The sequence below is a fragment of the Cariama cristata genome, unplaced genomic scaffold, assembly GCF_000690535.1.
Source record: "Cariama cristata isolate BGI_N322 unplaced genomic scaffold, ASM69053v1 scaffold472, whole genome shotgun sequence".
NCBI lineage: Eukaryota > Metazoa > Chordata > Aves > Cariamiformes > Cariamidae > Cariama > Cariama cristata.
The window spans coordinates 1095-22208 of NW_009603021.1; the positions used below are offsets into that span (position 1 = coordinate 1095).

A 21114-nucleotide genomic window follows, 5' to 3' on the forward strand; every position below is an offset into this window, starting at 1 on the left:
TACATGTGGTAGCATGGAAGTCTGTGCAGGCAGCTTCTCTGAATGCAGGACAGATGTGTTCACAGCATGTGCCTGAGTATGGATTATTGCCTGATGTAAGACAAGATTTTTGAAAATTATGAAATTATAGTTATTTCATGAACATTTTTGTTTCATAAACACATATATGAAATGTATCCTGTCTTGTTAAGGTATGTCTCTTGTTTTGTAGCTTCATTCAGATATTGATTCTGGAGATGGAAACATTAAATACATTCTCTCAGGTGAAGGAGCAGGAATCATTTTTGTTATTGATGACAAATCAGGGAACATCCATGCAACAAAGACACTGGACCGGGAGGAGAGAGCTCAGTACACTCTCACGGCACAAGCTGTAGACAGGAACACTAACAGACCTTTGGAACCACCTTCTGAATTCATTGTTAAAGTTCAAGATATAAATGACAACCCGCCTGAGTTTCTTCATGAAAACTACCATGCCAATGTGCCAGAGAGATCAAATGTAGGTAAGTACTCATAAACTCACTTCAGTTCCTGGCCTTATGGAAGATGTTGCATTGTCAGTATGTCTTGGCTTTATTTAATTCTTATCGTCTAGAATTTTGGGAAGTAAACTTTACTTCATGCTTAGCCAATAACTCTGTCAATTTATCTAATTTTTGACCAAATCAAACCCTGCACAGCTACTAACTGTGATGCTTAAAGTGCCTCTAGATGGTTCCTAGAACAGGACTATTTCCTCCTGGGAAGGAATGTGAGGGTCCTCTGGAATTTATAGAGTGTGAATCCTCTGGGGTAAACATCAAGATCCTTCCTTTGGCAGAGCTGTGTGCTAAAGCTAAGGAGTTACTGCCACAGTATCTACTCCATTTTCATCTCCTGTTTGAGCTTGTGTCTGTCTCAGAGATTTCTACAGGAATGATTTCTCTGAAACTTACTGAGGAAAATGTAAAAAGGAAACTATTGTTTGGCTGTCTAACAACAAAAGCTGTATAACGCTTAAACTACTGAGGAAAGAACCATAATAGTACAGAGTGACTGCTGAGTTTTATATCTTCACTGTTTAGAACATTAATCTACATCACAGCTGGTGACAAATCTTTTTGGATCGTGAGTCTATTTTGTCGTGTATAAATTGCCAAGTAAATTTTTTTCATTTACCAAACCTGGAAATAAAAAAGTTAAGAAATAGTTTTGCTGTGTGACTGAAAGCATCTCTGCACAGTTCTTACAAACATGTTTGCTTCTGACTGTATTCCTTCTGTGTTTGCTTTCCATTTTTAGGTACATCAGTTATTCAGGTAACAGCTTCAGATGCTGATGATCCTACGTATGGGAACAGTGCCAAATTGGTTTACAGTATTCTTGAAGGTCAGCCGTACTTCTCAGTGGAAGCTCAAACAGGTATTATTGAGCAGTTTATTTGAGTAGGACCTTATAACTGGAATACATTAAAATGAAGAATTAAATATATTGACTGAGGCGGTATAGTTGGGTATATCTACTGATGTGTTTGAGCAAAGCTTCCTTCATTCTCTCTTGATTCTAGCTAAGCTCTTTTGCAGGTTGGTCCCCTGGCATTTGGTAGAGCTTCTGGGTACACTACACTAAAAAGATGATATTATTTCTTTTGTGGTGTGATATGGTATGATAGAAATGCCAGTTTCTGTGCTGAACTGTAGTTCTCTGGGGTTGTTCTATGTTGAACTGTGTTAAATATTTGGGCTACTTTCCTTGCATAGCATGATGCACAGTGTAGAACAGAATCTGCACCATATTGCAAATACTGCTGTATTTTAATGAAAGCTAAAAATGCAGTATCCAATTTTTCATGATACAAACCTATGAAAATTTGTATGTGCCATATTTTCTTTGTCTATACAGGAATTATCCGAACTGCCCTTCCAAATATGGACAGAGAAGCTAAGGAAGAGTATCACGTTGTAATACAGGCAAAAGATATGGGAGGACACATGGGAGGCCTCTCAGGGACAACCAAAGTGACAATTACACTTACAGATGTCAATGACAACCCACCAAAGTTCCCACAGAGTAAGTAACAACAAAATCTTTATTAACATTTACTACTAGTACCCATATTTGTATAGTATCAGACATTAAAAACTTCAAAAAGCAGTAACTGATGCATTATCACAGCACACATGTGAATACATAAATATTATTTACACATTTTTGCTAGTAACATATAGAGCTTTAGTATCTGGATTATTTGCTTTGTGTTGCAAAGTGAGACTTTTTTAAGGTCAGGATTAGATTGCAAAGATTCATTTTTTAAACTACTAGACCATATTATATTAGAAATATACCTATGATTTGATCAGGAAGACATAGTCTGGACTTCTCTGTTAATGGAGAAAGAAGACCCATTTTGTTAGGGCTGTCTTATGTGTTAAACTAAATCAGTCAAAAATACTAGAAAATGTACCTGCCCTGCAGCAGTGCTGGGATAAGCTGGTTTACTTCCTTTCCCATTTTCATAATTATAGTGTGATGTAAAAGACACTTTAAAAAAAGCAAGTGGTGTTTACTACTCTGCTCAGACCACAAGAACTTTAAGAAATAATTGTGGGGAAATAGGAGGAGGTTAAAACAAAAATCCCTGCATGTATTGTGTAGGAACAGATTCTTCTGTGTTGGGAGAGTTGCAGTATGCAGTAGTCACATAGCATTTATGCAGCAGAAAGCTCTCCAGTTAGATTTGCAGTGTTTGAAAGAAGTCTCCAAGTGACCTCATGTCATCCCTTTCAGTACTCCAAGTTCATAGCTATTGGCAAGCATAGTTATGATAGTAATTTTCAATGAAAAAAGCTTTTTTTTTTTTTTGATGAAGGTGGACAAAGGAAAGATCTACTTTATATTCTTACATCTATATTTCTCAGGCTTGAAGTCTCTTGCTTTTCTTGACCCTTGATGAAAGTGTTGCACAATCTATTAACAGCGCCTAATTATGCCCTTTCAGGTCTTTGACAGACCTTCAAGTGACTGAGCATGATTTTTTATTTTATATTACCTTTCATTTTAAGTGCTGATGCTTCATCCTTTACTTCTATAAACCCTCTCAGTGAATGGTGAATGTCCATAAGGATAAAAATTAAGACTGGATACTCCTCAAGACTTATATTTACCATGGCGATACAAATTACATTTAGTACAATTACAATTCAACCATCAATTAAAAAATGTATGATGGTCAAATAAAGTCATTTTTTATACCTGTGCTATTTATTTTTCACATATAAAATTAATCAGGGCAGACATTAACAGATTCAGTCTTCACAGTTGGGTGGAAGTATATTAATGGACCCACACATCTGTTCTGCATCTCATCTCTGCATGGTTTGGTTTTTTTTTTTGGAATGCGGTGTACACACCATCTCAGCCCACCCTGTTTCTCCTCTGAGCAACTGTTATGACACTGGTACGTCCTGAACATGACCATCTCTCTAAGACCTCTTCTTCCAATGTTGCAGTTTCCTGGACCCTCATGCAAGAGCTTAAATGACATAGCCAGTCCCTAAATGTAAAAGTCTATGTCAGCATTCTCTACCACTTTAATAGGAAAATAATAAATCTTAAAAATGTCAGGTCTTACATACCTCAAAAACATACCTTTCCACTCCAGATCATAACCTGGGACTCCAGTACATGGTATTTTGTTGAGTAACTCCGTCAAACGATGTATCTTTCACTAAAAATTCAAACCACTTTACTGAGTATTTTGGGAGAATATGTAAAATTATCAGACGTGCCAAATAGCAGTTACTCAAATTAATCGTTCACCCCCAACTTAAAACCTTAATTTAGAATGCTTTGTAACTCAAAACCAGGACTTGACCTGTTTATATAAACATCCAAGTGGTTGATTTCATTATTCTTATTTTCCTTTTTTTTTTCTTTTGTTCATTGCTCAAACCATTAATGAGTTACGTCCTTAAATTTGGGGTTCTTTGTGACTGGAGTTAATGACCTATTTCGATGACATGTGCCAATTGTTTTTGTGGGTAATGAGCCAAGTCCCTGCCTGGTGTAAGCGTCCTGATGTTCCTAGGGTGCTTGTGTGGCAACAAAGAGCAATTATGGAGGGGGGGATAAATTAGATTATTCTATTTTCTCATGTTTTGTTCCCCCCCCCCCCAATTTATTAGTGCTGATGAAGTGGCAGAAAATACTGACATAGATATGTACGTTTAGGATCAGGTTATGTTATCTGAACTGTGGAGTGGTTTGGGAAGGTCCTGGAATCAGGACCGTAAAGGACAACTGTTGGAAAGATATTTATCTGGGAAAGGTACTGCTCTCCTCTGGTGTCCCTGAATACGCAAAGGGAAACCTGTATGGCAACACATCTGTGGGATGTTTGGAGATGGTTTTACTATTGGAGTTTGATGAGGGAAAGCCATTTTTTTGTTTGGTATGGAATCCCATACAAATTGGTATATATTCTTTGTTGTGTTAAATTTTAGTAATCATTGCTACTATATGTTCACACTCCAAATTAAAGCCATAGAAAGCAGCGGATTTATTCTTTAGCTGGCACAGCAGAGAGGTCATATCCAATACATTGTATATAATTTGCGGCTCCTGAATGAATGGGCAGAAATGCTTCTGGACTCTACAGAGCTGAAGGTCATACCATGAGTCATATGAAAAAGAATTTTCCTTCCATTTTTGTAATAACATTTCTGACATGAATGATAACATTGATGTCGGAACAATTGCTGCATTCTGAATGATTGGTTGTCTTTTTAACCCAACCCCGAACAGAGATACACAGATGATGTGTAAAACATCAGTGAGGAGGTAATGTTATATAGATTAGCAATGTGTTTTAAGATTTCACAGATGACTTGCTTCTCAGAGCTCTTTATAAAATAACATTCCTTCAGGGGATTTGAAAATGTAAAAAATTACTGTGTTTATTTGGAACTTACAAATTAAATGAGTAAATATACAACTGAAGAGCAGACTGCGTACTTAAGGCAAATGCTTTTTTTTCTTCCGCCAGGTGTGTACCAGATGTCAGTGTCAGAAGCAGCTGTCCCAGGAGAGGAAGTAGGAAGAGTGAAGGCCAAAGATCCAGACATTGGGGAAAATGGCTTAGTAGCTTACAGTATCATTGATGGAGATGGCATGGATATGTTTGAAATTACAACAGATTATGAGACTCAGGAAGGCGTTGTAAAGCTTAAGAAGGTAAGTAATACCTACTAATGTGTAGTATTCTTTGTTGCTGACAGAATATTTAGTAATAATGGATTACCACCTAAGCTAAAATATCAGTAAATGCAATTTCACTTAATTTTTTTCTAAAGCTGTGATTAACTCTTAATATTCCATTTCCCCATTAGCTGAATTGGAATGGAAGAAAATAACCAAGAAGAGTTACATAAATACTGTACAGTGGATTAATTGCACAAACTAAATGAATTCATAATAAAAAGTCACGGTAAAATACAATGCCATCAGCTTCATTGTTAATGAAGTTTTGCCTAGTGCTGATAAGTAGCAGACATTCACTGTTGCTTTATGTTCAGTCTGAATAGCCTCATGCCCTATAGTTTGAATTCTTCAGCTGTGCATTGTCCACAATATTGTTCTGAAGGAGTCACAGGCTATGCGAAAAGCAGCAAAAATACTCAGGTGATTTCATATACAATCCATCAGCGTGGTCATTAAAAGTGTTACTAAATTAATTTTTAATTACAAATTGTAAATCATAAATCTTATTCATTATTTAAGCATTAATATTTTGCCATTTGTATCTTTATAGCTATTCATCTCTCTTGGAGATAATCAAAACTCAAAGGAGAAGGGCTGGGCAGTTTAACTTCAAAGTTAGCCCTGCCCTGGAGATTGGGGCAGTCTCTCAGGAAGAGACCCAGAGGTCTCCTCTGGTCAAAAATATGCTGTGGTTCAATTACTGTATCTGTTCTAGTGGTGGGAGTGTATTTTTTGTGTATTTTAAAATGTGGGCGAACTGTCACACCATTCGGTCTATGGTGTTAGCATACTTTGTGAATTGTGGTTGGCACCTGCATGATCATTTTGAGGCTACCAATGCTGCAACACTGCAGCCATTTCATGTCAATGACAATGCAGATATGCTGTGACTTTAATCAGGCTCCCAGATGAAGTTAACTCATGGGGCATTATTTCACCTCCCCTTTGTAAACTGCTATGAGATCTATGGATGGAAAGAACTACAGAAATGAAAGCTCTGCAAACCATCTTCATATTTCTCCTACTACTTAAAAAATTTAACTTCTTTGTGTCCTGTCTAATGGTGCACCCAGTAGCAATTCAAGCCACATCCATATCTCTAAAGGAATGCCTGCCAGCTTGGGATAGAAGCCTGGCATTTTGTGGGAACCTCTTTCCTAGCTATTGCTCTTTCGTGCTACCTGGAAGGCTGCGTGAAGAAAAGGTTCATTTTCCCAGTAAAGATGATTTCCTGAGTGATACAGCAAGCAAAGAGCAAGACAAGGACTCTGTCATGATATTTTGAGTGCCTTCCTATGCTGCTCCATACATAGAATGTAGCTCCTTCCGTTTGAGTCTTTATGTTTTTAAATACACACATTTCAGTCCAAGCTTGTTGACAGATGCTCACATTTGTTTTATGTCATTGAAACTAGGGGACTGCTTACTACTTTTACACTCTAGTTTTCCTAACTGTGAAATGCATTATCTTCTTTCTCGCAGCTCTTAGATTTTGAAACCAAAAAGTCCTACAGTCTGAAGGTAGAGGCAGCCAATGTACATATTGATCCTAAGTTTATCAGCAATGGGCCATTCAAGGACACAGTAACAGTGAAGATATCAGTGGAAGATGCTGATGAGCCACCTGTGTTTTTAAAACCCAGTTATATTTTTGAAGTACAAGAAAATGCAGCATCTGGTACTGTGGTTGGAAAAGTACATGCCAAAGACCCTGATGCTGCAAACAGTGCTATAAGGTATGCTTCATTAGAGCAGGCTGTTTCTTTCTAAGCATTAGCTTTTAGAATTGTTATGCAAGTTATTAAAATAGTGTGATAGATTGAGCACAGTGATATTCTAATTAACCCAGAATATTAATAACTTTAACCATACAGCATTGTTTTTATGTCTTGCTAATAGTTTCTCAAAGCCTGTATCACTAAGAAAGCATACCATAGCCACGTCTAACTAAAATATATTTAACGACATCTGTGTTAGACTCTATTCTAAATTATCTTTTCTATAAAATAACCTGTACTATTATCACAGCATTTTTTTTTCTCAAAAGATAGAAGTCTACCCAGTAGGTTAGAGATTATGTTGGATAATCGTTAAGCGTTAATTGCTAATGACAAGCACATACACACCCCTACTTTCTGCAGTTACATTGGGTAGTCTTCAATTTGTTTATTTTTGTTTGTCATGTTCTCAGTGTAAATTAAGCTATGAAACTCTGTTATGTGAGTATAGTTAACATTTCAAAGAGCTACAAGGTAAACATATGAAATCCACAGCTGTATGAAGCTCTGTATAATGTATAAACATGTAGATAATGCATAATATTTAATAATCCAGTATGTTCAATTAACACTCTGAGTAATCCAAAGATCAGAAGACTTTAAAAGACCTTAATGATTAATATGAAACAGAAAAAACCATAAATATCTCAATAGATATTTTATAAGAGAAGAAAACAAAGACTATTTGGGGGCTTTAATATAGAGACTTCAAAGAACAATAATTTTCACTTACTACAAACATTCTAATGTAATATTTTTTCTAAATAGAGAAATCAAACAGATGAATCTTCTTTTAAAAGAACGCATATGATACCTTTGACAATGATATTAAGGGTAACAATAGGTATACTACTTACAGTTATTTAAAAATAATAACAACATAGAACAAATTTGGACTACTAAGTCCTTCTTTTATCTAATTATTGACTTTCAATCTTCTTTAGATATTCAATTGATCGTCACACTGACCTTGAAAGATATTTTATTATTAATGCAGAAGATGGCAATATCAAGACAATAAAAGCTTTGGATAGGGAAGAAATTGCTTGGCATAATATCTCTGTCTTTGCAGTTGAAATCCGTAAGTATTTCACTGAGGTATTTTATAACCAATGGTATAAATTCTGTAGTCTTCTAATTGTCTCACTTTGACAAACTGCGATAAATCCCAATAGAAATACTTTAGCCTATTTCATTTTTACCTGGATACAGCTGGGATTTTGTTTGTTTTGAGGGGTTTTCCTGCTTCTGTTTCATTTTGGTTTTGCGTACTCTTATAGACAAACAACACCAGGAAGCTAAAGTTCCAGTTGCAATTAAGGTTGTCGATGTCAATGACAATGCTCCAAAATTTGCAGCAGCCTATGAAGCATTTGTCTGTGAGAATGCTCGAAGCAATCAGGTATGCCTGTGCCCACCACCTTCCCTGAGCATGAGTTTATTTCTTCTGGGTGTTAGCAGCTCAAATGAGTGGTAGTAAATGAAAGTTTATTTTAAAATTTTTGCCAAAATGCCCAGAGCACACAGAAAGGCACTTTCCTGCGTTTTTATTTTTAACTGCTATCAACAGTTATAGATACAGTGCTTCATGCATTGAATATGACTGGTGTTGACTGTGAGTATCCACCACCACACAGGCAATGAAGCTGGTTGGGAGCAGCTTTCCCAGTTGCAAGCCTGTTTTGGATATTACAGAAATACTCAGCATCTTATGGGAAGAATCACAGTACAGTGCTTACAGTTTAGCTTACAGTGCTAAGAGTTTAGCTTACAGATTTATCCCTGAACTATCTGTGAGGAAGAGGGGTTAGTATCACACAGAAATACAGCTGTACACATTATCTGCAGTCTTGCGGTTAGTGTAGCAGTTTGAAAAGGACATTTTGCTAACTCCTTCTGAGCTGCTGAATTTTCTGCAGAATTTTGTTTAGTCTGTTAAGTTACCATTAGCACATATTTGTATGTAAGAATGTATATATAGGTGTATGCTTTTACATCTATAATTCTGTGTTGGTTAGATTTAATAGCAAATAAAGATTGCCTGTTGTAGTTTTGAGTCTGCTCTGTGTTTATAATTGCATATATTTGTTGAGGTATTTGGGGGGGTTCTGCTATTTCAAAATTGTTTGTTTTCCAGAGATTTCTCAGAATGCTGTCTGTATGTGATGTATCCAGAGAAGGAACTGTTTGTTTACAGAGTACTTTTCTTTTACAGCAATTTATTACAATTAGTGCTGATGACAAGGATGACTCGGCCAATGGACCAAGATTTATCTTCAGTTTACCACCTGAAATTATTCATAATCCAAATTTTACGCTCAGAGACAACAGAGGTTTGTGTGAAGATTCCCTCTATACTAGAGTCCAAAGAAATGACAAAGTAAAACTAATGACCAACATAATGTCATGCAACAGCATTTTCACTGTTTTCATTAACTTTGACAGAGTGTCTGCTTTCCAGAGATTTAGAGGAGAAAGGCAGAAAAAATATAACTGAAATACAAGGATGTTCTTGGAATAATATAATGCTTGTTAGCTCACTTCCATTTTCTTGAATATATATTTTAAATTACATAGTAATTCCCTACATGAAAAACCCACTGCAATTTTATCTTCCAGGAAAAGAGTCAAAAACATTGACAAAAACTTTCAGTAAATGTGCTTGGCAGATCTCCTTGATTTAGAGCAAACTTACTTGCTAAGCTAAAATTAGCTGAGGGAGGATAAATTGTTAAGTTGCTTTTATTCGTTCACCTTACTCTGCTTGCTAGTCTTTGTAAATTATGGATCACAAGAGACATGGACTAAATTCCTAGTGGAATAAAATCACTGCCATGCTAACCTTTTGTAGGAAATACAAATGTGGATTTCTGTTGTGAAACATACCTAGATTGGGTGTATCATAGGATATTGTTACCCTGATCCCTTTGCTAATTTTCTGTTAATGAAACAGAGTATAGATTTGCGTTCAGATTGATGTTAAGAAATAAGAAATTTGTAGGCAAAAAAACCCAACCCAGGTATATATGCGTGTCAAAACTTATTTGATCATCTAAGATAATACCATCAGTGAACCTAACTTGCCAGAGGTTGAGGAAGCCAGAGGGGGCTAAACAGAAAAAAGACAGGTTCAGCCATTATACTTATTTATTCTATTTATTTAATGATAATCAATAACTTTCAATGTTCATTTGTTATTTTCCTGTACATGGAAAAAACTCCTTCAGCTTCTGAGAAATTGCTTTTAATTAGCAATCTTTAATGTTTGAAGGAAACTTAACTGTTTTCTGAAAAGTAGAACTCAGTTGTACTGGTTTAAATAATAAATCCAAATGAATTCTTCTAGATTGCCAGAAGTACAAAAGGCAAAATAATCCAGATACACGATTTCAGTAAAAACTTTTTTTCTCTCAAATGTTATGTTGTGGCATACTTTATATCTCTGTCAACATCTGAGGTGAGGGTAATTATCATCAGGGTTGCTGAACAAAATTTCTGTTATTCTTAAAGGATCAAAGTAATACTGTTGCCTAGTGCTTGATGCTTGTACATACATAAGCAATTCATAAAGGATTCAGTGGAGGGAATACATTTATTCCCTTTAAAGTAGTAAAACACAATTTTTGAAAAGTTGATGAATGTATTTTTACAGAGAAGTAAATAAAAATGTGTCCTTTGCTTGAGACCCTGAGGCCAAGTTTTTCTTTAAAAGATATTTTATGGTCACCATATCAAACTGAAAATTGGTTAGATTTTGTAATCTAACAGAGGAAGCATGGGTCAGAATTGAGATGCTTTAATACAGCTGCAGGCAAATGGTATTATGTTCCTGATTACAGCCAGTTCCACTAATCCTTCATTTCCATATGCAGCAAAGTCATTCTTCTTTTTAATGACAAAGTTAACCCAGATAAAAATGTTTTGTTATTGAAATGATGATGTCAGTGGAATGTAGAGACTGTACCTGGCAATAGTACAAAAGGTTATTTCAACAAGACAGTATTTAAGGATTGCATCTTCCTGTATAATTTCGTGTTTGGGAAATGAATAGTGTAATGAAATCCATCCATTTCCACCCTGTCTTTCCCTCATTTTTGTACAAATCTCAGCGCAGTGATATCGTTAATTATTTCTGTGGGATTTTTTAAACTAAGTTATGGTAGAGAGCAAAGTAAAAAAGTTAAAATTCTATGTACTTCCATGTAAAAAAACCTTTTCAGAGAGAGTGTGTTAACATTTACAAGTCAAATAATTTACATGATCATGTTTTTTCAGTTGTAAATCTGAGTAGTCTATATACCATGCCACTGCTTTCAGAGAGAATTGCTAGTTTCAGAGAAAAATGGCTTTATTAACTGTGGAGAACAGTTAATGAAAACTCCAATGTTTGGATCTATTACAGAACTTTAAAGTGAATACAATCCTATAATTATCATTTAATAGAGTTTCTTTCTACCAACTCCTAAAAGTAATCACATATTGCAGTAATCCAAAAAACGTAATTACATTCTACATCCTATTAATAGCCTACTGTGTTACCAAGTTTTTCAGCTGAGACTATCTTCCATAGAAAACATGAGATAATGACTTATCACATGCTGTGATAAAACACTGAATTACTTTTGTGCTGTTTACTTACATTATACCACGTACATAAACAGGACTCTGCTTGCCCAGACTCTGTTCAATTTTACTTCCATTGAAGTCAGAGCTTCAAAAGAGCACTAGAGGCTCATGACACTTCACAGCAGAGAGATGGATTTTTAGCAAATGGATTTCCTGCTTTTAATCCTGTTCTGTCCTAAACTCAAATGCCCTTTTCTTGGACTCACTCACCTTATGTGGAGGCCTGGCACATCACCAACCGTGGTGGAAGAATTGCAACCACCTTGCTTTACCATGCTGCACAAGGATGAATTACACCGCAATGGCAAAAGCAAGGTGTGGTAATGTTCTCAAATACACAAGGTGGTGCTTTATAAAGACTGAAATTAAATTTGTGAGTCCACTAAAATCGGTGACTAAAATCCACTTTTTTAATAGAAACATGTCCTCTGGCTCTCAATTTCAGACCTTTTAATCAAGACATTTTGAAACATATGAACAATAAAGTTACAGGATTTTGCCATGGATTGTTCACAGTAATTGCCACTGCTTGGTAATGATTTTAGACAGCTGGACTCCTGAAATTGTTTAGATTTCTTGCTGAATCAGCACTCACATTCTGATATAGGTGATAACGTTCACACTGCAGTCAGATTCTTTAATCTAGAAGCCTCCTTAAGCAATATATGTTAACAAGCACCCAAAAGCTAAACTACATTTGCCTGTATGTAGAGGAAAAATTGGAAAACCATCAATAAGAGCACCAGAGAAAGAGGCAAAAAACAAAGGTCAGGAAGATCACCATGAAGTAATGCAATTTTAACTTATAATTGTGAAGATTTCATGGAGAGTATAGGTAACCTTCAGTTACAACACTTTTCGATATTGGATATCCCAGACAATAATAGCTGGAAAAATGAAAGCATGTGTTTTTTTCTGGATGGTGTTGAGATGGCTATTTTCTTCCTTCTGTTTTGTGTTAACTCCCATTGTGTTTGTTAAGACTGTCAGTCAAGTAGCTCCCATATGTGTTAAGTAATAGTTTTAAGCCGGTATTGACATTTAACTTCTGTTTCTCGGCTTAAAAAATGACATTATACCTGGATTACACTTATACCCCTGGGATTTGAAAATAATGAAAAAGCAAGGATGAGAATATTACCTAGGATTATATGTTATCTTTTATCTACGTAAAAGAGGTTTTTTTCATCTTATGGATATTATGTTTCTTCTAAATATGAGAAATGAACATAAACAGGAAAAAAGTTTAAAAAATGACCTTTTAGGGTTTATATATGGTAGTCCTTTTTAAACTTTAGCCAGGCATTTTGATTGGATTTTTCCTTTTAAAAAATTGTATTAAACTAGAAATCACTTCAAGTTAAACCAGATAAATCAACCATTGGATCAAATTCAGCCTTAGTATAATGTAATTGACTGCAGTGGAATTGGCCAGTCTGTGTAATAACTGATTAATTTGCCATCCTTTTCTTATGTCTAGTTAGGCGTACTATTTAAGCTGCCAAAAGTCAAGAAAAATACAATATGATATGATATAATAAAATAAAAAATGCATAGCCAACAGACTTAAATGTGCTAATATATGATATTGCCTGGGTTTCCTTCCATATTGCCTTTGCAACCTCTAGGCAGCTGTAGCTCAGCCCACTATTAATGTTCATATTTTTTTGCCACAAGAATAATCTGTCCTATTGTGATCTTTCATTTAATAGAGCAGATCTTTGTTATCATATTGAGGAAATGAATTATTAAATGCATTTTAGAGAACTCTGTGGAATAGTTTTATTCTATATAGATGTATATTAGTTCAAGGATTAGTTGATAGGTTAATAGATATTAGATGTTACATTTCTATTTATACCAAATTGTTATGACTCCATTAATTTAAAGTCCTAAAATAAGGCTCCTATCACACAGACATTGACATCACTAAGGGCCTTTAAAAAATTGTGCTACAAAGCTTAGCTGGGCAAATGTTGCATGTAAACATTTAGGAGGTTAGAAGGACTCTGAAAAGAGATCAAGCATGCCTCCAAAACCCACAAGTTGTAAATAATCAGATCTTAATCAGCTTCTCTGTGCTTAGCAAATATGACCATCATGTAAACAAGTTAACAAGCTGTTTTCTATCCAGATGTTATTTTTGTGAGACTTCAGTATCAGAAAGACAGTTCTGTCATCCCGAGGTAACCACCCTGGGCATCAGGTGTGGTGGACCTGGCAGGAAAGGTGTAGATCTGGGGAGATGAATTAATTTGGCATAAAGAGATCCTATCTAGGACAGTCCTGAAAAAAAAGTCATCCTTTCTAGTGTGATATGCAGAATTTACTAGTGGGAGAGTCAGATAAGCAGGACCCTAGTACAAACATCCTTCTCATCCCATAAATTGACCTTTATCCACCAAATTTGGGGACAGTTTCAGACCTTGTGCTACATTAGGGGTACTGCTTGCAAGGGTGGTTAATATAAGGCAAGAATACTTCTCCTTTGGTATAATTTATTCACAAACTTTCATGGAAATAGCAGTGATTAGATCATTAAAAGAGGTTTTATGATTTGCATTATTAAATTCTGGAATTTATGCTGACTCTTCAACAGGAAAATGATTAATCTTCTGCAGTACCCCAAGGCAATAGTAAAATGGGTACCGTTGGAGGTGAATAGTCCTCACTTAGTAGATAAAAGAACCATTCTTTTCTTTTTTTTTTTTTTGTTCCGTTATATAGTGAAAAATAAAGAACATGGCAAAACAGAAAAGGTTGTGTGAAGTAAATCCTCGTCCTAAACTAGTTTTTAAAGGTCTGAAAACCACGGATATGATTGTTTCTTTTTATTTACTCCAGGATGTTTACAATTTTATAGACTTTGGTTCAGTTTGAGAACTGAGAAACAAGGAGCACAATAAAGAAATGCTGTTTGTGTTTCCTAGCCTTTATCCGGCATGGCTGGGAGCAGGAAGCACCGGCCATCTCATTCCAGCGTTTCATGTCGCACACTTCCCTTTCAAATGCCTTTGCCCCAGGAAGTGTGAAGGACTATCCAAAATGACCTTCTGTGCTGAGACGGCTGCTTGGTTTCCATCCTCTGCACCAGGAGGCCCACAGCAGGCAACCGTTCAGTGAGAACAACTGGAAATAGTGTTAGAGCAATACTTTAACTCTTCCTCATATCCACATAATTCAAAATGTGCCCAGACATACTGTGCATGCATCATCAAGCTTCTGAATTCTGGCTTTGGGAGTTCGTGTGAAAAACGGGTTCTGATAAAATACTGCTTACTTTACTGTTTCTTACTGAAACAGATCAACACTGAGGCTCAAATCTGCTAAAACACAGCAAATGTTGGCTTTCATTTTGGTGGAAGTCTCATTAACACAGGCCATTTTGGTATAGATTTCTGCCTTCCATTCCTGTAGGTCTGACACCAAGAACAATAAATCAGGGAGATTTGGTTTCTTCTCCACTGAAGGCTTTAAATCTGGAAAAAGACTAGAACCAGCTCAAACGGCAATACTAAGGCCCAGTCATTCTGGTAGTTGATGAAGTATTGTGTATTTCCTGGAAAGTTAGTCGGGTGCTAAAAGGAGGTCCTAACAGAGATTTTTTGTGTTCCTTATGTTACCCTCATCACCTTAAATAATTAAAATTGGGTGTAGTGCCGTATGAATGAAACACAATACTGTAATTGCTCTTGGGTCATTAGGAAGGCGATACTTTGTACTGGTTTATTGTACAAATAATGCTAAGGCATCTGAAAATTCAAAGCCATTGTAGCAAGATATAATTTTTTCAATATCTACTAAGAGGATGACTTTGTGGAAAAAATAATGATTACTGTCTCTCTTCTTTAAACAGATAACACAGCAAGTGTTCTTGTTAGACGTGAAGGTTTTAGTCGCCAAAAGCAAGATTTATACCTTCTTCCTATCGTAATAAGTGATGGTGGACTCCCCCCTATGAGCAGCACCAACACCCTCACCATTCGGGTCTGTGGCTGTGACAGCAATGGCTCCTTGCTCTCCTGTAATGCTGAAGCCTACATCCTCAATGCCGGATTAAGCACTGGAGCTTTAATTGCCATTCTTGCTTGCATTGTGATTTTGTTAGGTAAAAAAGTTCTTTCCTTATTACTCTTCTATAGTTGTTTGTGTTAAAAAATTAACTTTGCCTTCAGCTCCAAGATGAATAAATGAATCTTAATTTCTTAGCTTTTATTTTTATAGGAGGTAGTAATCTGCCTGGCTGAAATGCAATGTATGATAACTGCAATAGCAAACACCAATGAATTTGTCTACGTGCGCTCAGAGAATGTCCTTTTGTGGCCTAATATCAGTTAGTCAGGGACACTGTTTAAAGGAGGTCATGACATACAGTTTTGAGTTCTTTGGTCTTCCCTGGATGACAAATTCTTTATTGAGATCCTTATTGGCAAGATTAATGGCTGCTGACAGCTATTTCCCTCGAACGAGTGTTGAAGACCTGCTTTTAAGAAAGTGCTGTAAAGCATTTCCTGATGATTTGAAAATATTTATATAAAATCTTTTAAATTGCCTGTAGTAATTTATATTGTTTCTTTTCTTATGTATTTTAAAGTTATTTTATAGAAATCTGAAGTGAGAAGGAACACAACAAAGGCATGTGTTTTGTGCTTAAGAAAAAAATCCATTTTCATGGAAATGACACATGGAATTGGAGCTAAGCTTTGGGCATACAGGAGAGAGTAAAGATTCATCTTTGTTTTGTTGCAGATATACACTTGATTGGGCTGCTCAAAGACAGTGTCACAGCGTTCATGCAGCACTAGGGGCCCACAAATGCTTTTTTTGAATTAGTCTTACAGTAATGAACAATTAGTAAGAGCAGTGGTATTCAGCTCAAACAGAAAACCTCAAATCAGTATGTTCAATTCTGTGTATAAACATCAATGCTTTTACCTAGCTAGGTATGCTAAAAATGCAGATGTTAGCAAAAATACATGGTGAATCACGGCACAAAAACTGAGGTTTCCATGAATGCAATAATCTCTTTATGAAGAAGCTACTGTTTGAGAGTGCCGTCTAACTTGCTTTTTTTTCCTACAGTCATTGTAGTGCTGTTTGTAACACTGAAAAGGCAGAAAAAAGAACCTCTGATTGTTTTTGAAGAAGAAGATGTCCGAGAAAACATTATTACTTATGATGATGAAGGTGGAGGAGAGGAAGATACTGAAGCTTTTGACATAGCTACTTTGCAGAACCCCGACGGCATCAATGGATTTATTCCTCGTAAAGACATAAAACCTGAGTATCAGTATATGCCAAGACCAGGGCTTCGGCCAGCTCCTAATAGCGTTGATGTTGATGATTTCATCAACACAAGAATACAAGAGGCTGATAACGATCCAACTGCTCCTCCTTATGACTCTATTCAGATCTATGGCTATGAAGGAAGAGGCTCAGTGGCTGGTTCACTTAGCTCGCTAGAGTCAGCGACAACAGATTCTGATTTGGACTATGACTATCTACAAAATTGGGGACCTCGATTTAAGAAACTTGCAGACTTGTATGGCTCCAAAGACACTTTTGATGATGATTCTTAACAATAAAGTTTAAGATTTGGCCTTAAGAACTGTGTCTGATGTTCTGAAGAATCCAGAAGAAATGTAAGCAGGTATTTTTTTAAAAATCAAGAAAAATCTCATTTAAACACTTAGGTTTGACAGAGAGGATTCGTTTCATAAAAAAGGACATAAAAGTGGTAAATACTGTGAAGTACCTTTTCCTACAAAAGGCAAATATAGAAGTTGGCTACCAACTTCACTAAAGGAAAAAACCCACTTAAGAAATACAAAATATTTAAATGAAGGAAAATGCTAAAAGCGAACCTACAAATAAGGGAAATCTTTTATGTATTATGAACATCTAAACCTTTTATGTCAAAGAAGCTTCCACAAATTAGAAAAGATAACAGTTCTGAGCTGTAATTTCGCCTTAAACTATGGACACTCTATATGGTAGTGCATTTTTAAACTTGAAATATATAATATTCAGCCAGCTTAAACCCATATGATGTATGTACAGTACAATGTACAATTATTATGTCTCTTGAGCATCAAACTTGTTACTGCTGATTCTTGTAAATCTTTTTGCTTATACTTTCATCTTGAACTAATACGTGCCAGATATAAAAACTCTGTCTTGTTGCAGTGGGAGGCGCCCTATTTCTATGTCATTTTTAATGTATCTATTTGTACAATTTTAAAATTCTTATTTTAGTATACATACAAATATCAGTATTCTGACATGTAAGAAATGTTACAGCATCACACTTATATTTTATGAACATTGTACTGTTGCTTTAATATGTGCTTCAATATAAGAAGCAGACTTTGAAATAAACTGATTCTTTTTTAATTCTTGTTCTGGTTATTAAGCATATAAGGAAAAGCATAGTGTTTCTAATGTCCCATTTATAGTTCTGACTAATTTACTACAATTGTGACCTTTTAATAGCCTTATTTATTATGTGTTTGTAGTTGGTTTGTTGCCTTGTTAAGTGATTATTTAAAAATCAAGTACATTTTACAAATGTTTTTTAGATTAAAAAAATGTAAAGTCTGGTGAACATTTTGTACCCTATCTACAGCTTGTGGCTGCTCCCAGAACACAGTAATAATCTTCATATAATACCACTGTGTTTTCTGGATTAAATTAAGTGTAATACTTTTCAATAGTTCCCATGTAATAAATGCATTTATCTTATATCTTAGAAATTCCAGAGGTTTCAGAAATGACTTTGTAAGTGGACAGGAGTACTCTGTACTTACATTTTACTCCAGGCTTGTGAATTTCCGTATCTGTGCTAAGCTTCTGCAGGTTCTAGAGACTTAAATCTGACCCAGTTTAGCTATAAATTCCCTAAAGACTATTCTACCTGACAATTACCTTACATGAGTAGTAATTAAGATTCTGGCACTTACTTTTTATTTTTTTCTTTTGAGTTCTTTTTTCCATTTACTGCAGTAGGATAGCTTTGTCTACTGATAGGAAGACATTTTAATTTGTGATGACAGAAATACAGAGTGCTTTCAGAGTTGTTCGTTGTAACGTATGTTTTTAATCAAAAAATGATCTATAACTTTTTTTATATTAGTTCAGAATGAGCAAGGGATTGGAATATGTTCTGCGCATCAACATTTTCAGCATCTGTGTACAGCCGTACTTCTGCTAAATTTAATATAGTTTGCTGTTTAGGGTCAGAGATCAGCAGCTGCAATATGGGAAGAGGCAATAAATAGAAATTATATACATTTTTCTACTGTTCATTTTACAGACCCTGTCCTTCATTTGCAGTCAGGTACCAAACTGCTTGATCTGAGAGGAAATCTGATGTGTTGGTGTGTTGCTTTTCTGAAGACCCCCATATACGTAGTTAGATTAAAATTTAACTTGTTAAAATTATGGATGATGTTTCAGCTTTATATTCATAACATATTCACTTGTCCCATTATATCCCTATGTTTTATAAGGCAGAGTTTGCTAAATCAGCAGATTTGCTGTATAATGTTTATTGTAATATTTCACTTTATTATAGCTGTATGCATTCTATATAATTCTATAGTTTATTATTAACTCGGTTCAAATTTCCTTGGTTGTTGATTTTTCTCTGTTTATAATCCAAAGAATATTTTGCTAGATTTGCACATTTCTCCATTATAAATTCAAATGAACATTCAAAAAATGAAATGGGTATCAATTTACAAATTAACAAATTGAAATAAAGTAAAACAAAGTCATTTGTAGGATTCCATCTTCATTGATGCTATCTGGCATTATTTCACTTTTGAGCAAGTTTTAGAATTAATAATGGCATTTTCTACATTTTTATGTTTAAGAAGGACATTGTCAACTACATTTTTAAATAGTTTTAAATGCTTTGAGTTTTAGTCTCTATTGTTTGTAGCAGTCTCGTAGATGCTTGGAAATAAATTTTCTTTCCCTGCTGGTTTTGTCCTTTTTCATTTGATTATTTTTCCCCTTCCCAGTGAATATGCAATTATCATAGTGCTTTATTAAGTTAGTCTTGCTAATCTCAGCCAACACTACCTCTGAAATGCTGGGAATTATACTCATTACGTATCATCTGCAGCACCCTAAATGAACAGCGTGTTTTGGCACAACAACAGGACATTTATTTGTGTTAAACTTCTCAGCAGTGGTCGCTGGAGTCTCAGGCTTATAATCGGAGAGTGTAAAAACCAGCCCAGCACAGCAGTGCTGGGTTAGTCCCCGACACAAATCGGAGAAGACTGTGGGCTGGGGTTGTAGTTTGTTGCAGTGCCCCCAAGGATCTGAGCAACCTGGAAAGGGATTTACTTGCACGAGTTGCTTTAGTGTAGTCTCTCTCTCTCTCCCCGGCTGAGCTCAGGGAAGGACTGAGCCTCACATCCATGGAAGGCAACTGAAAGATTAATTATAACTTCAGTGGGTTTGAAGACAAAACGTAATTAAAAAGAGGATCGCCACGACTGAGCCAGGTAAGGTAAGGGATGGTAGCAAGTGCAGAGGATGTTTTGGCCTCTTTTTTTCCCCTCTTGTAAGTCCTGCCTGAGACATCATTTGGGGGGGACAGAAGACAAAATGCCTCCAGATACCCTCAGTAACAGACAGTGTGACTTTACCAGGAGTGATGTTTATTGTGCGAGCTGAGTTACATGTATGTGCTCCTGTTGCCAAAAATATGCAGCTCCTTTTCTAGCTGCTTATGACCAGAAGAGCTTGCATCTGAGTAAGGTTGACATGCCTCCCGTCTCACGTTTATCCACAGTGCATTTGTACACAATTTCTCTCATCACTGGCAAAAAGCAATTAGGTATGCAAGTTCAGTGCTGGTTGCTAAGGGAACTCTCAAAACTTACATTGATATGGAAGGGGAGGGTTTGTTTGGGATTTTTTAGATTGCCTCTGTCGTGTTCTTGCCATTATGTCAAGCAGTTTTTGATACCGTGTCAAGACGTACAAGCTTGCAAGCTTGCCACCAACATTTGTGTGATTTTGTGTGAGATCATGACTCAGAAACTGATATGGCCTCAGATGAGAAAAGCTTTTAAATAATTTGCATGTTTTCTTGGCTCCATATTGTTCACTGACTGACAAAATAAAATGCTGAATATAACCATGTTGGTGCTGATAAGCTTACAGAAACGGTGAAGAATAGGAATTTAAATCAGGGTTGCAAAGAGGCAGCCTTAGCTTTCTGGGACACAAAAGCCTGGAGTTCTTTTATGTCTTCCCCAGCCAGCAGAATTCTCAGAATTACGTGCTTTTTGTTGAAAGTCTCAGTCAACAAAAATCTAGGTAGACCACTTTTGTGGCTGATTGAAGTACTGAGCTACTGTAAGCAAAGCTCGACAACCAGCACCAGAATCACATTCTATAGTTAAAAAAAAAAAAAAAAAAAAAAAGAAGAGAGAGAAGAAAGAGGAATGGC

The 21114-nt window shown here is 35.8% G+C and overlaps 1 protein-coding gene across 1 annotated transcript; it reads left to right on the top strand.

Moving 5' to 3' along the window:
- Window positions 1-217: 217 nt before the first annotated feature.
- CDH11 (cadherin 11, type 2, OB-cadherin (osteoblast)) lies at window positions 218-19627 on the top strand. The gene is made up of 10 exons (XM_009694984.1): window positions 218-506; window positions 1285-1404; window positions 1885-2052; window positions 5027-5214; window positions 6724-6977; window positions 7964-8100; window positions 8300-8421; window positions 9235-9352; window positions 15502-15753; window positions 16728-19627. Exons 3-10 carry the CDS (start codon window positions 1911-1913, stop codon window positions 17222-17224), a joined length of 1710 nt encoding a protein of 569 aa, XP_009693286.1. The 5' UTR covers window positions 218-506; window positions 1285-1404; window positions 1885-1910; the 3' UTR covers window positions 17225-19627.
- Window positions 19628-21114: the final 1487 nt, after the last annotated feature.

Coding starts and splice junctions, on each gene's coding strand:
- CDH11 (XM_009694984.1), top strand. CDS start 1,911: ATGGACAGAGAAGCTAAGGAAGAGTATCACGTTGTAATACAGGCAAAA. Junction 8,101..8,299: donor TGTCTTTGCAGTTGAAATCC/GTAAGTATTTCA, acceptor GTACTCTTATAG/ACAAACAACACCAGGAAGCT. Junction 15,754..16,727: donor TTGCATTGTGATTTTGTTAG/GTAAAAAAGTTC, acceptor TTTTTCCTACAG/TCATTGTAGTGCTGTTTGTA.